We start from the raw sequence: 14976 nt of genomic DNA on the forward strand, positions 1-14976 counted from the left end.
TTTTTTTATTAATTATCAGATCATGTTTGCTTTCACTGTCTTAAAAGTTTGGCCATGCAAATAATCCTAGGACGCTTTTGTCCGCGGATGCCATTGATACTAAGGCTAAAGCTTTGCCGTGTAAAAAATTTACTTTTTCTTTTATTTGTATGAGCGGTGGATATGAATGTCATCCACTAGGAAATAATATAAATATACTTCTATTCTGGCAAAATAATTTAATTAACAATAAATCTCTTGCAATTTGTAGACTGTGCGAGTGAGAACTTGCCTCCTGTTGTGATGGACCAACTGGCCAAAAAGAATCCTTTCCCAAAATCACATAGAATTCCCTTCCAGGTTCTACGTTGCAGAAAATTAATATCGCATTTCGATTCGCTTCTTTTTTCGGTCCTCGCTTCTCTCTCTCTTTCTTCTTCTCTCTACATCATTTCCCTGCTCCCTTCAAAATCTTCTTCAACGGACAACAACAACAAAAACAACCTCCGGTTCTCCAAATTCTCCCCGATCCCCTGTACTGCCCCCTCTCCCCCTTTTCCCCCTTTGTTGTTTTGTGTTCAATGTCCGACCACTAGATGGCATTTCTCCAGAGTCGCTCCATCTCCTTGGTGGACATGTACATTGACAACTCGGAGCCATCGGAGAACGTCGGGCAGATCCACTTCAGCCTTGAGTACGATTTCCAGAACACGACGCTCATCTTACGCATCCTACAGGTAAGTAGCCTGCTCATCTGCACCCTTGGACCTTGTCATGCCGTGTTTCTAGGAAATTAAAAAAATTCAAACTTAATTTACGTGATTCTAGGAAATTTAAAAAAATGAAACATAACTTACGTGTAGTGGGATATCCCGATGAAGGACGTTTTCTGTGAAATCTTAATTTCCATTTAATAAAATCCTTTATTTTTCTCCGCGGCCACGGATGGTTTACTTAGCAATCAATCGAAATATCAGAAATGATCACCAATGTTGTGATATACTGTGAGAAAGGCAGCGGTCTATGCGTATGAAAGTTTTTTTTTCATTCAATCGTCGATACCATTGTGTCAAATGTAGCTGTTGTTTTGTAGGATACTGCGTTTGATTAACTTTCTCCAACACCTAGCACTAAGGTGCTTTGCAGGAGAACATTTTTTTCATTGCTCCACCGTAGATCAATTAACTGTAATTATTTAATGTTTTTGTCAAATATTTTTGTAAACAAATTCAAGAAATTCAACTCGTCAACTTACGAATGAGCAAAGGTGTAAAAGAATGAATAAAATCATTATAAATAACCCATAAATATAATGTAAATTCATTGCGGCTTTGTGAAAAAGAGAGTATTAGTCAAGTCATATATTTACTTTGATAAAATGGACAATTTTTGTGCAATAAATCCGATAGCAAAGACGCCTTGTGGTTCCTATTGAAGTGGAAATATCATGAACACCTGATGAATCATCAAATTCCCAGCTCTAATTAAATATTTTGGCTTCAGAATACCTTTAGACATGCATGGATATGCATGAGGGGAAATGTAAAATGAAGTAACTCAAGCGTTATCATCAGAATACCCGTTCTCGTGGATTTCCTACGGTGCGCCAGCGGATATATCTTTCCACTTGAGAGGGCATCCCACATCCGGCACGTCAGATACCGAAGTTTCCAGAGGATAGAGTAGATGCAGAGACGTCTGCTTAAAACTTCCCCGGACAGGAGATCGATGGCATCAGAAACTGTTCCCCCAAATGCGGAATGAATCTTGAGACGGTGTCTATCGTAATGGCCATCCAACTCGAGAGATGCCTTGAGTCAGCGCAATTCGTGATTTCAGACACACAGCGCATGGCATCGTCGATTTTCCCTCCCGAATAAGATGGTTCAATTTGACGCAAGCGTCAATTATATGTCATAGGGTTTAGATTCCTGGGAGAATATTTCATTTGCAGACATGGCTAATAATTTCTTCAAAATGTGGAAGCCTTTGTCAATCATTTTAATTGGAAATTTACATTCTGTGTAAATAGTAAAATCCAATTCAAAGTTTTACTTTGCTTTTCTTCTTATATTTATATGCCTGGTATAAACTTCACAATCATTAGGAAAAAATATTCATCTGAATTGACGATAACATTTGCAGAGAAAATATAATGTTTTATGTTAAATGAAATACTTTCCTAAGTTTTCTACTGTGATAACTCACTTTGTTGGGAAATTTAGATTTATTTTCACGATATTTTCCCTTACCCGAGGGAATTATTCTTATTTTTATGTAAAAATAACAGGAAAATCTATTGATGTGTCCTCATTCATATCCACTTTAATTTACAATCGTCACAGTTCCCATTAAACTAACTATCTCAAGACATATCTAAATCAAATACCATTCTAGTGAGGTATTATTATTTTTTATGTAAAAGCTTATTAATAAGTTGCATGCTTAATGAAAGAATAATAAACATAAAAATATTCTGTTTCCAAAAGGATGAATTCTTCCAAACATTGATTCTGAAATTCAGCATAATCTAATGCACATTTTAAACCTACCAAAGACATCTAATGTTATTTTCTGGATTTAATTAGGGGAAAGAGTTGCCGGCAAAGGATCTTTCGGGGACATCTGATCCTTACGTGAGGGTCACGCTGCTGCCGGACAAAAAGCATCGACTGGAGACTAAAATTAAACGGAGAACGTTAAACCCGAGATGGAACGAGACATTCTACTTTGAAGGTAGGTTGCAAATCATAGCATGTTTAACTAATCCAGATACACCTTGTTGGAGCCATTAAGTATATCACATTAAGTGACATTAGTTATATTTTCTTAAAATTTCTCAGAAGATTGTTCCATTGACTTTAGTTGGTGATGCTAACGGTTGTATTGGCGGGTAATTGCTGCCAGCGGCAAATTAAAAATTGGCGGCGAGTTGCTCCTGGTAATATAAAACATCTTCGAAGTATTTCTCCTTCAATACTTCATCATAATATTTTGGCCCACCGCCTCAATATCAAACATTGTGACATTTTTATTCATGGATAGTCCAGAAACATTGGATGATAATTTTTGATTTTTTTTATGAATTAGGCAGTCGGACGAATAATTCTATTCCATCAAAAATAAATTATGTTAACTTTACTATTTCCTAAGTGGCCTAAAGGCTGCATGTAGCTTAGGCAACAGTATTTGATTTTCTACTGGAATACCTATAATCAAACACTTTTGGTGAAAATATATGTTTGAGTCCCAGATAACTGTAGTTATAGCAAAGTTGTATTTTGTCCACAGAAAGATAGCTACAAAAAACTTCCATTTCCTGAGTTTCAATTTTTTTCCTCCCCCCTCGCGAAAACAACTAGGAACTAAAGTGAATAATGAGTTCTCCGTTCCAACCGCTCGCCCCTAATCCCAGAGCAAAACTGCGGCATAGTTTAAGTAAGTGTTTCGCATAAATTACCGCTGCAATTCTCGCGGAAAGTAGCCCGTGCTACACACACATGCACAAACACTTGGGGCCCCCCAGTGAGCGCCAGCACTCTCCATTGCCATTGCTTTCCCATCGGAGTTCGGGAGAATCGAAATTAACCAGCTTCCCTAAAACGCGCGGCCGGGTAAAAGTTTCCACTCAGGCCTCGCGGTACGTGCAAGTTTCAGGCGAAAAACCCATTCACTCCCCTCTCGACAAAATAGCCCTCCTCTCCAAAATTACCTTTTGTCTCCGGATGGGAACGTGAGAGTGAATCCGCAATGAGATTTGTTCGAAATAACCCCCCAAAAATTCACGAACCATACCCATTGTTTCGTTCTCCTGTTTGTTGTAACCATCCTGTTATAATTGGGGGAACGACCGCCGCCGCAGGCTTCCGAAAATGTCCATCAGCACTGTTTTTAGGGTAATTGTTGGCTGGAGTCGTGATGTGCAATACATATATTCAAAGAAAAAATTCTATGCAGTTAACTCAATGAACAATACTTGATTTCATTCAAGCAAAAAGTAGGTATTTATGCGATTGTCTTCCATTTTTATTTGACAAAGATAAATGACCAGTGCAAGTAAGGTGATTCGCATAAGGCGGATGATATTAATTAATTGCATTATAATTTCTTACATCCTTTTAAATGAATTTACATCTAATGATAGCAAGCTGTTTTGGGTTTTTGGTGGAAATATGCATTTAGAAACAACTAACAAAAATACTCAAAAAGAGGTTCACAGAAAATTGCATTGCTTTTTACAAAATGGATATAAATTTAACAAAAATAACCAATGAATTTTATTATGTACTTCATTTCTTAGGATCTTTGGTAAATGTGCAAGTGGATAATTATGGCCACATGTATTGTTCCTCGATATAGGCGATAATTTAAAAATATAATAATATAATCAAGCAAAAATATGGTAACATTTTAAAACTCAAAACATATCTATAAATAATTAAAAAGGGGGTTATAACACTTTTCAAGCGATATAAATCGACGAATTATGTAATTAGCATATGTTTTTTTCGCCTGTAATATTGCACCCATAAATCAACAAGTGGTCGTTCGACTCAAGGGACGTGTAAGCGTCACCATGGTCCAACTAGACACTTAAGCACGGCTTCACCGTTTGCATACGTCTCTCTCATTTACCCGTGGTTTTTATTACTGAAGCAATAAAAAAGGTGCACGTTTTTCCTTGCCTTTAACTCAAGTACTTGACTCTCATGACGGAGACGGATTCGTGATACGCCTGAATCCTCAGTGCATGGCATCTCCAGATCTATTGAAAAGGAAAAATGGCCACCATCTTCAAGAGAATAGCTCAAAACTCGCGTCTCGAAACTCTATAATCTCGAGAATTTTTCTGTGAGTTCTCAAGAACACTTGTTTTCAAGTGGTTCTTCCTGATGCTCCCTCGTTCCCACATGCTTTCCAATTACACAAATGATACTCATTCTTCATACTTTTCCGATACATGTTTTTCTCTGGAGTTCCTAATGATTCTGAAACAGGAAACCACAAATTGGAAGGAAAATGAGTGTTTGTTAGCTGTCGGAAAGTTTCTGCTGGAAAACTGCTAACCTATCTATTATTATGTATTCGGTGCAAGTGATTTTTTTAATCCCCGTCGCAAATCTTTCAGTTGCTGATTACAGGATATATTTCTGCAAACAGCTGCTAAAAGGAACCTTCTATTCTCCAAAGAAAACAGAAATATGGTTTAAAAGCAGTTGTAACCCATATTGAGTATCTTATATTTAAAAATAATTCAATGTTGCGGAGTACAGAAGACTAAATTTATTCCATGGAAAATACATTTTAAAATGCATTTCAAAATCTGTGTAAACAGTATTTATGTATCCCAATGTCAGAGCAATAAATTATCAACTAGTTTCTACCATTAACAAATTCATTCAAGTAATATTAAGGGTTCATTTGCTGTAAATATTATTATAAATTACTAAGAAAGAAGAAATATTTGCCGAAATATTAGCTATTGAAAGCAAATTATATCCATCCTTTAAAATGATATTCCGCTATTTTTAAAATTCATCTGTTTAGAAGAGATAGCTAATATAAATTGCCTTTCAGGTTTTCCAATTCAAAAGCTGCAGAGCCGAGTGCTTCACCTACACGTGTTCGACTACGACAGATTTTCAAGGGACGACTCTATAGGAGAAGTCTTCCTTCCCCTCTGCCAGGTGAGCTTCAATATGCAACTTATCAATTTCCTTCCAACGCATTCAATTCCGATCCAAAGTTTTTCTTTGTAAGGGAAGGCAAATGAGCATTATTTTCTTCATTTAAGTAATTAGTGTAAGAGGCGACTGTCATCCTCCTTTCCTCATTTCCCTTCCCATACAAACTCCTTTCCTTTCGGCTCCCACGATTCCCCAACACCCAACCCCGACAGGAAGTGGCCACGTAAGGTAAGACATCTTCTTAAGAACGCGAGCTTGCTACGCACCTGAGAATGACAGAAAAACGCTTACCAAAGGGGGATGACAGCACGCGAGGCAATTGGCGAGTGGACACTAACAAGGGAAGATTAAAGAGTGGTTGTTGACGACATGAGTTGTTTCCTTTTTCTGTGCGATTTTCCTGATCAATCCCCGGGCGACGACGACGAGAGGACCTTGGCGACTTACATTAGTCAGTTTTTATGCACACATCAGCATTAATTATGCACCTATCTACAAGTTTTACCTTTATTTTGTTAATAAGATTCCAAACTTATCCATTCATGCCTAATAACATTCATATTACGCATAAATCTCTGGAAAGTTTTCTAAGATTATGTTCACATCAAAATTGAGATACATTTAAAAAATATGCGTTTTATGCATCATTTTGTTTTATTTTATGGTCTGACGATGTTATTTGAGATATCTTGCAATGAGACTCAATTCGTCAATAAATAAATTCTAGATGATTCGGGATGATGCTGCAAAATAAATCGAGAAATCTAAACATTTTGGCCGGTTCAGATACATCAAAACAGGCAGTGTTTTTGGAAGTTTCATGCATTTTTCACCCCAATTTTTTATTGTGTCTTACGTATGTCTCCTGTATTACACCATTTTCACCAAACAATTAGCGCATTTACTTATATATTTCCCTCTTTTTTATAGCTAAGCAAATATTTTATCAATATCAAGACGTCAATTCATTATTCCTATAGTACATTAGCTAAAATTTAGACTGCTCAATAGACTATTTATGGGGGATTATAATTGGAAACACATACATAATTGCATAATTATAAAATTAAATTTTTTATATTAATCGATTTAGTTAAGGCAATGTTGGTATCAAATATGTGACACACAGAAGTGTGATTTTTTAAAGCGCAAAATTATGGTGAAGCATTTAATATTGCAGTTCTTTTGACCGAATAAAATTCTCCTTAGATATGGTTTTATACAATTCTGTCGATTTAAGGAACAATCAGCTTCCTAGACCAAGGCTTAGTACCACGTGAGAAAAGCCTTCAATTTTGGTGACACATGACGTTGTCGGGATTTATAACATCGTTTTTAGACACTCTGATGAGAGGTGAACCAATGGCATCCTCTTTTTTTGGGAGATGATTGAAACAGCGTTATTAGCGAGAATATAGCCATGTCTCTGAGTATGAACGGCAAACAAGCCGATCAATATTTTTAATTATTATAGTACAGTGTGGCGTAAAATCATTACATCTATACTTTTAACGGCCTTCCCATAAATAAAGTTCCTTAATAAATAAAATACCTTCTCATAAATAAAGTTTCAAATCGTAAATTACTTTAAAATACGATTAACATATTTATTCATATTTAACGAACTACGATAGAACCAATTTCATACCTTCTCGTGAAAATTAAGCTTCCAATTATGATATATATGTTAGGTTATATTTAACATGCTAATGTATGACAGCACCATTGTAATATCACTATTTCAAGTTTTTTGTGATAATTTCGAAGTTATTTCGAGCATTCTAGATGTTTTATTGGATATTCTGGTCACTTCAGTAAAAGAGCGCTGCTAGTTATCGCGTGAAATGGCGTAATTGATGTGTATGGAAAAAATTAAGAAAACGAGTTACTTTCATGGAATTAATTAACACGTATTGGCTGTTTTAATTTTTCTATGTGTAAAAAAGCTACCAGGTAATGATATAAAAGGCATATTTCTGTTCGTGCAGGTTGATCTCTCGGAGAAGCCGTCCTTCTGGAAGGCGCTGAAGCCACCGGCAAAGGACAAGTGTGGAGAGTTGCTAACGTCTCTGTGCTACCACCCTAGTAACTCCATCCTCACGCTAACTCTGCTCAAAGCGAGGAACCTCAAAGCCAAGGATATAAACGGGAAATCGGGTGAGTGATGTAGAGTTGCAAATTATGGTTTCACTGCTGGGATTATTTGTGACTCCATCTGTAATCTTATTAATCATACACATAATAATTAGCCAGATATTGTAATTTAGAATAAGTCTGATTATATATGTGTAGTTTTGATCACTCAGTGTTTACTAACTAAGACTTCTTTTTCATAATTTTTGGGGTAATTATCGTATATGTTGGTTTAAAAATCTCGACAATATTATGAGCATCAATTTAAAGCCACATCTACCATTCTAATAATACTAAGACTTGGTATATGAACAGGTGATAAACCAGCAGAAATGAAATTACCTTTATGATTTATAAACGCATGCTTCACATTGATGTGTTTATTATCTTAAAATTTGGAGCATCAATTATTTCTTTAATTGTTTCCAATACTCAGGTAATACAAACAAATTTTCCTTCATACTTTATTTTGAACACACTCATGCACTAAATTTAATCTATTGTCTTAGTATTCAAAATATAAAATCAGATCATGACAATCTCACGTAAAATAATTTAGGCATTCAGTTAATATGATCTAAAAATTCACCGATACTCGAATTTTTGTTGAATTTTCCCCCTATCGCTCACGCACATATAGTTTTGGAACAAAGATTTACGAACTTAGGCAATTTACAAAAATATCGAATAATCCTCCGAATACTCTTTGATAATTTTCCATGCACCTTAAAATTTTTAAAAATTTCATCATGATCGTAGTACCGCTGGTTATGCAAAGAATTAACACAGCGCCATTGTATTCTATAAAAGGATGTATTAGCGAAAATTTATTTGGCTATTACAGCAAATATTCGTATGAAGGAATTAACTATCATATGAATTTGCTGTTATTTAGCTTATATTCAATGTTACTAATTTCGAGCAATTAATTAACACTTCAGTGTACAAGACAGCCAGTCATTTTGAATTAAGAACACTGATTTCACACTTGCATCCTTTGCAACGCAACCGTCACTACTCAAATGTGTGCTAGATTGTATAACAATGTAGGATATAATAAGGCAAAATGCTGCGCTGAAATTACCACGTTTTACCATCCTTATTAACATCTAAAAGTACCATATTTTCTTTCAATGGAAGTCTATAATAAGAGCGCATATTTAAAATTATCTTTAAAAAATTATAGATAGAAACCTTAGAAACTGTGCATTACATGGCAACTAATAGCCAACAATTTGATTCTCACAATGACCAATTAAAAATATTTGACCGGCGTTTCTAGTTTCCATTTCCAAATTCTACCATGCTGGCGCTGCATATACAAGCTGGTTTTAAAAAGTGTCTTCGACGCAAAGTTCGGGAGGTCTTCGGACACTAATGTTCCTCCGTTTTAAATATTTCAAAATCTATGGAGAATAAATCACTAACCCCGAATACTAGCCCATTTTGGCAATAAGTAGTGATAAATTCAAGTTTATATTGACGAAGTTTAAAGTTTATCTAAAGAATTTTATGCTTATACGATTAGCGAGAATCATCAACAAATGTTGAGCGTATGCAACCCGCGTGACACCCAAAGTGTCTGCCTGGGGTGGCACGCGCTCACTCTTGGGGCCTTATCTCGGGAATCACTTGTCACAATTGGAAATTTTTTTATATGAGGCATTTAAGATGTCCAATGTATCGTTTTTTACCATATAAAATCAGTTGAAAAATACCAGCGCCTCCTTATCGCTATTCATAACCAAAAAACAGCCAAAAATGCCAAAATGTCTCAACTTTGAGTGCGATGTGGCACGTCTTCCCTTCATTCAATTGCAATAATATTTTATAGGAAATGATTTTACACCAGTTGTCATAAAACGAGGGGTTGTCCCGAAAGAAATTCTAAAAACCGAAAAATAAGGACCACCCTACTCAAGCATACATTATAATGGATGATAACTTTTGCAATAGCGACTGTGTCCAACCGGATTTATGGTGAGGTCTACATTTATAATTTTTTAAAGTCTTATCAATTTATCACGCAGCAGGAACAAATTCTGATGGTTGAGTGAGCCACGCGTAATTGTTTCTATGGATGAAATATGATCCGTAGCAGCATTGTGGAATACTTTCTTACTCAAGTAATCCAAACGTGTGCATGAGGTACTATTCCAAAGATGATTTACATACATTAGGAATAATTGCTGAATTCATAAATTTATTGGAAATGATTTCATCTCGTAATACCCGTGATGGGGCTCCCGAATAAAAAAATATATAGAACTTTCTACTTCAAGGTCGTTATCAGTGTATCCTTATCTAAAATAACTAAAAACCGACAGCAAATAGTAAACTACGCGATAATATTTTAATTAACATTTCATTATTCTCTTCAATTGCATGTGGGAGTTCATTCAGCATGAGTTTGACCGCTTGGTCACAATGAATACTATTTTCTCGTGCTAAATGTCGGCTTCTCGTTCACTACCTATAATTTCTTACATTTTGCTGGATTTTATTCAAAATTTATCTTTTCGTGAAGACGTGTTATGAGGAGTAAGATATTAAAAAATAACTTTAAAATTTTGCACTTTAACACTGGATAATATAAAGCCGCTCCTTTCGTAGCTCTTTTTAATTAAATGTTTGTAAGTTATGCATAGATTTTGCGAGTTATTTTTCAATTAATCGTCTCTTGCTGTTGCAAAGGTACCTCTTTAATTAACAAGCTTATTAATGGCGTAATTCCTTGCATTTAATCACGTATAGTTGGAGGTTTTTTTCTATTTCATTTACATAAATTTGAAATTATCTTCATTTCCTGATGATATTACATTTCACTAAACACCTTAAGTGAAACATGGTAAAAAATTATAACTACATATATATTTAGCTCGTCTTAATTTATATCCCTTTCACGCTTACCATCTCATTAATGTACTAATTATCCTTGCTTTTGCCATCAACATTTTTGTAGCTACGTCATGTTTGTCTTTTTTATGACTCAAATAAATTGTGGTTGCTACTTACAATAAATTACTCAATATTGATACAGTTAATCACATTTGCCGCCTAAATGAGTAAAAAATATCCACCAATTTATCAAATCATTTTTATTGCTTTGCTATAAATTTGATTGATAATTAGGGAATTGCAATCATAATAGTTGCCATTGGTTATTTTAAGTCTATTTGATTACTCATTCCATTTGGTTAAACACGCATTTATTATGTGAATGCCGTTATATCTAGTGCAGAAAATATGAAAATTACAAGCCTAATGACTGACTAGACTCCTTAATTACATTATTATTATGATATCATGTAGACATTTGGTTTTATATAACCTTTGAAATTCTATTAATCGCATCATTGAATGTTATGTGTTTTTAATTCACGAATACAGTTCTTGTATAAATTAACCGCAAGGCTAATGGAGTTTTTGAATATTTAAATAATGGATTTGGTATTTTGAGCAGATTCTAAATATCTCTCTCTGTTGATAGTTATTATTGAAATTATGCCCTAAATTCCATCAATGGTTTTATAATATATAATGAAATTCAACATTAACCATTGATGTGTCGTGAAGAATCATTTAATAATATTCATAATCGGTATGCCTCCTTTGATCTTTTGTTTAATTTCTCGACTTTCTATGAAACATAATCAAGAAAATCTTCGATTTTTTTATGATGGCGCCAAGTTATTGAAACATGTGGTATCAAAATAATCTGTGGGCAATTCATCATTTTTATTATGCGTTCTACAAAAGAATCCATAATTATTTAAATGGTCATTTGCAGCTTGCCCTTGGCCTAAATGGAGAACGGAATGAAACTAGGTTTTACGCTTTACGAAATGGTAAAGGGATGAAAAATGAAACATTCATAATTATGGAATAAGGGAAAGGCATGAAATTATTTTGAAAGTGTAATTTGACGTGCAGAGAGTCTAATTGCGTGTTGGTTTGCAATAAGAAAAGACAAAATCGTTTTAAAGTATCTGTCGAGGATTTAAGATCGAGGTTTGGAAATTAGGATCCACCCGGCCTCTGCTAAATACATATAAAATTATACAATGAAAATATTGGAATGCGCCAATGACCACGTCCGCCCCAGTCCATGCACGTGCGTCATTTTCACTTTCACTCGGCCTCTACAGCCCTTCCTCCCGGATGGGTTATCGGTCGGGTCACCGGCGAGAGGAAACGTGGGAAATAATGTTCCCACCTGTGCCAGGTGTTGCCATGGGGATCGGGCAAGGGGGAAGAAAGGGACTCGTGTTTGACCGACTGGGGACAGTTAGGTCTCGTGAGAAGACTTATCAGGCTTGGAACGACGGAAAAACCCGAAAGGGGTCCTAATCGTCATCAGCTCCTTTTTTAAGATCAAATGTTAGCTGTTTTCCCTCTAAAAGTATATACATTCTGTTTTTTCGCTCGTCATTTTTCTTTCAGATTATTGTTTTCTACCTTTTTCCATTTTTATAATCACTTTAATATATGCATATATGTCTTTATATTCAACCTTCGATCAGCAACGACTATTCTCTCCGTGCCGTTTATTGTTCATTTTTAGAGGGTTTATTATATCAACTTGGATATACTTTTTGGGTCTGAATATATTAAGGTAGTCATTTCAATGTACATATTTGACCAAAATAAAGTAAATGGAAAATGCGTATCAAGTTAAGGGTTATTTTTAATATTGTTTCATTTTAAACTGGTTTAAAACGTAGTCTTCTTATGATGTATAGTTTTCCCCACTAAATATAACTGGATAAATTTGAAATGTTTCCATATTTAATGGAGTACCTCATAAGGGGGTAATAATTCCAAAATGTAGAACTGTGCTGCTATGCATATAGAGTATTCACAGCGAGAATTTTGGTTAAATAAAGGAAACTTGCTAAATTTCTAGAGAAACCTATGAAAACCTGAGAGGCGATCACCCTATGACTTATTATAGTCTGAATAAGAATCAAACTATAGCTCCAAAAAGTATTCTAAAAAGCTTAATAAATCATATAATAGCCATAGTGCCTCTACCTATATCATCTTTATTGATTATTCCCGTACGCTGCAGTTAGTAATTAGCTCAGCTTCGTATTAGCATGGAGTTGCCTGCTCATGGTGCATTTATCATCGTTATGGACGAGGAGGGATGATCCAAGCGATACGTAGACGCCATATGTGCACGCAATATGGAACGATGCAGCGTGTCACTCCCAGAGTACTCAGCGTATACAACTCGCTTAAAGACAAATGACTCCTTACTAATCGACCAACTGCCCGTGTAATTGGTATTATTCAGTGCCCAGAATAAGGGCTGACGTAAATTTTGGACTTGACCAAATCTGTTACAATAAAATTGATTTTTGTTAGTTTTTTTCTTTATCTTGCAATTTATCGTTCTTTTACATTGATCACGTTCTTACCGGAATTTATAATACCCTTATTGAAGATGAATGAAAATTGGTCGTTTATAGGCAGTCTAATCACGGATAAATTTACATTCGCATCCGTATTGGTCGTACTACCATGGTTTTACTCTTGAGAACAAGTAAATCAAGGAACATGAGATTTACTGTAATGCAAATTTTAATTATGCAGTAGAAATTAACATTTGTCTTAAAATTCTATTTGATATTCTCCTTCAGTTCACGTGTTGATAACTACATGACGCTATGGAGTTCATTTTTTCAAAAACTCTAATGGCGGTTTAAGTCTTTTATCTAAGCTCTTTTTTTAAGTTAATGGTGCTCAAATTGGTCTGGCTCCCAATTAATATAGCAGTTCTCTTGGAGACTTTTATATCTTTCTACGCATATAGAGAGACCATGCCTAATGTTAATGTGAATGTCTTTCATGAATGATTTTAATGCAGTTCTTTTGTTTATCAATGATACATATAATTGATATTGAACTTGGACATATGAGCAAAATAAGGTTTGCCTTGTGTTATATAAACTATCGTCTACGCCAGGGTATTTCTTAAGCCTTAAATTTTGCTTGAAAGAAATATTTAACGAATTAAATTTTACTTAAATTTTCCCAAAACACGTGAACGTAACTGCTAAAATTCTATTTTTAAATCATTAATATTTATGCCTAGTTACCTTATGGGGAAACAATCGTTTGTCTAGGTTTCCCTCGTAAATACAAGGTCTTTTTCAATCGTTTCATCACTTGATGTGTTCTAAATTCCTTTTTCCCTCTTCCCGCAGATCCCTACGTCAAGGTGTGGCTTCAGTTTGGTGAGAAGAGGATAGAGAAGAGGAAGACGCCCATTTTCAAGTGCACGCTGAATCCGATCTTTAACGAGACGTTTTCCTTCAACGTACCATGGGAGAAGATAAGGGAGTGCTCCTTGGACGTCATGGTCATGGATTTTGACAATATTGGCAGGAATGAGCTCATTGGTCGGATTCTTTTGGCAGGTTAGTAACTTGCATTAATATGTTCAAACGCCATACATTGTCACGTTCTAATTATAATTGTTGTGCCTCGTAGTGACGAAGAGAAAATTTTATGGATGTATACTCTGTCTTTTAGTGACCTAATGCTGTTCACGTCTTTGTAGTGTAGAGTTCCTTGTATTACACATGTTTTTCGCCTTATATAACCTACCTTTGTGTTATACCAAGGAGGATATTTTACATCACAGGAAACTTTTGTTATATTCTATTCATGGCGTATTTATGAAATTTTCTTATAGACAATAACTACTTTACTGCCTGTACACAAGCCCTCGCGCCGTGCTATAATTCTAGAACAGGGTATTATTAATAAATTAATTGCAGGTACTTCATCGCTTGCATCTGGACTTTTATTTTTACGGATCTTAAATTCCATCCATCTTTATTTTGAACTTCGTTTAAAAATTATTACCATATTTTCTCACTGTTACGCCGATGGTGATTTACTATAACGAGCAGTATGGTATTCAACAATTTAGAACCGGCTTGGTGCGTATGTTTTGTTCATTGATCGCCACCAATTTTCTCGTGGTTGATTCCAGAAATTTCTGATTTTTGTGATTAGCTAATTCATGCTGGAATTAAACGTAATCATGTTTTCAGTAACTTTTCCATGGTACTTATATCGTTTAAATGGCTGTGGGAAACCGAAAATCTTATTTTTTCCTCCAAGACAGACTTCACTGATTGGGATGATGAACATTCAAGATCGT

General features: G+C 35.1%; 1 protein-coding gene across 1 annotated transcript in view; it reads left to right on the forward strand.

Moving 5' to 3' along the window:
* Positions 1–303: 303 nt before the first annotated feature.
* Positions 304–14976, forward strand: part of LOC124153841 (synaptotagmin-7) — a 33058-nt gene continuing 18385 nt past the window's right edge. Inside the window, exons 1-5 of the mRNA XM_046527219.1 lie at positions 304–716; positions 2568–2715; positions 5557–5666; positions 7655–7823; positions 14012–14224. Coding sequence (XP_046383175.1) covers positions 576–716; positions 2568–2715; positions 5557–5666; positions 7655–7823; positions 14012–14224 — 781 coding nt within the window. The 5' untranslated portion in view covers positions 304–575. The remainder of the gene's footprint in view (positions 717–2567; positions 2716–5556; positions 5667–7654; positions 7824–14011; positions 14225–14976) is intronic.

This window comes from Ischnura elegans, chromosome 2, assembly GCF_921293095.1.
Source record: "Ischnura elegans chromosome 2, ioIscEleg1.1, whole genome shotgun sequence".
NCBI lineage: Eukaryota > Metazoa > Arthropoda > Insecta > Odonata > Coenagrionidae > Ischnura > Ischnura elegans.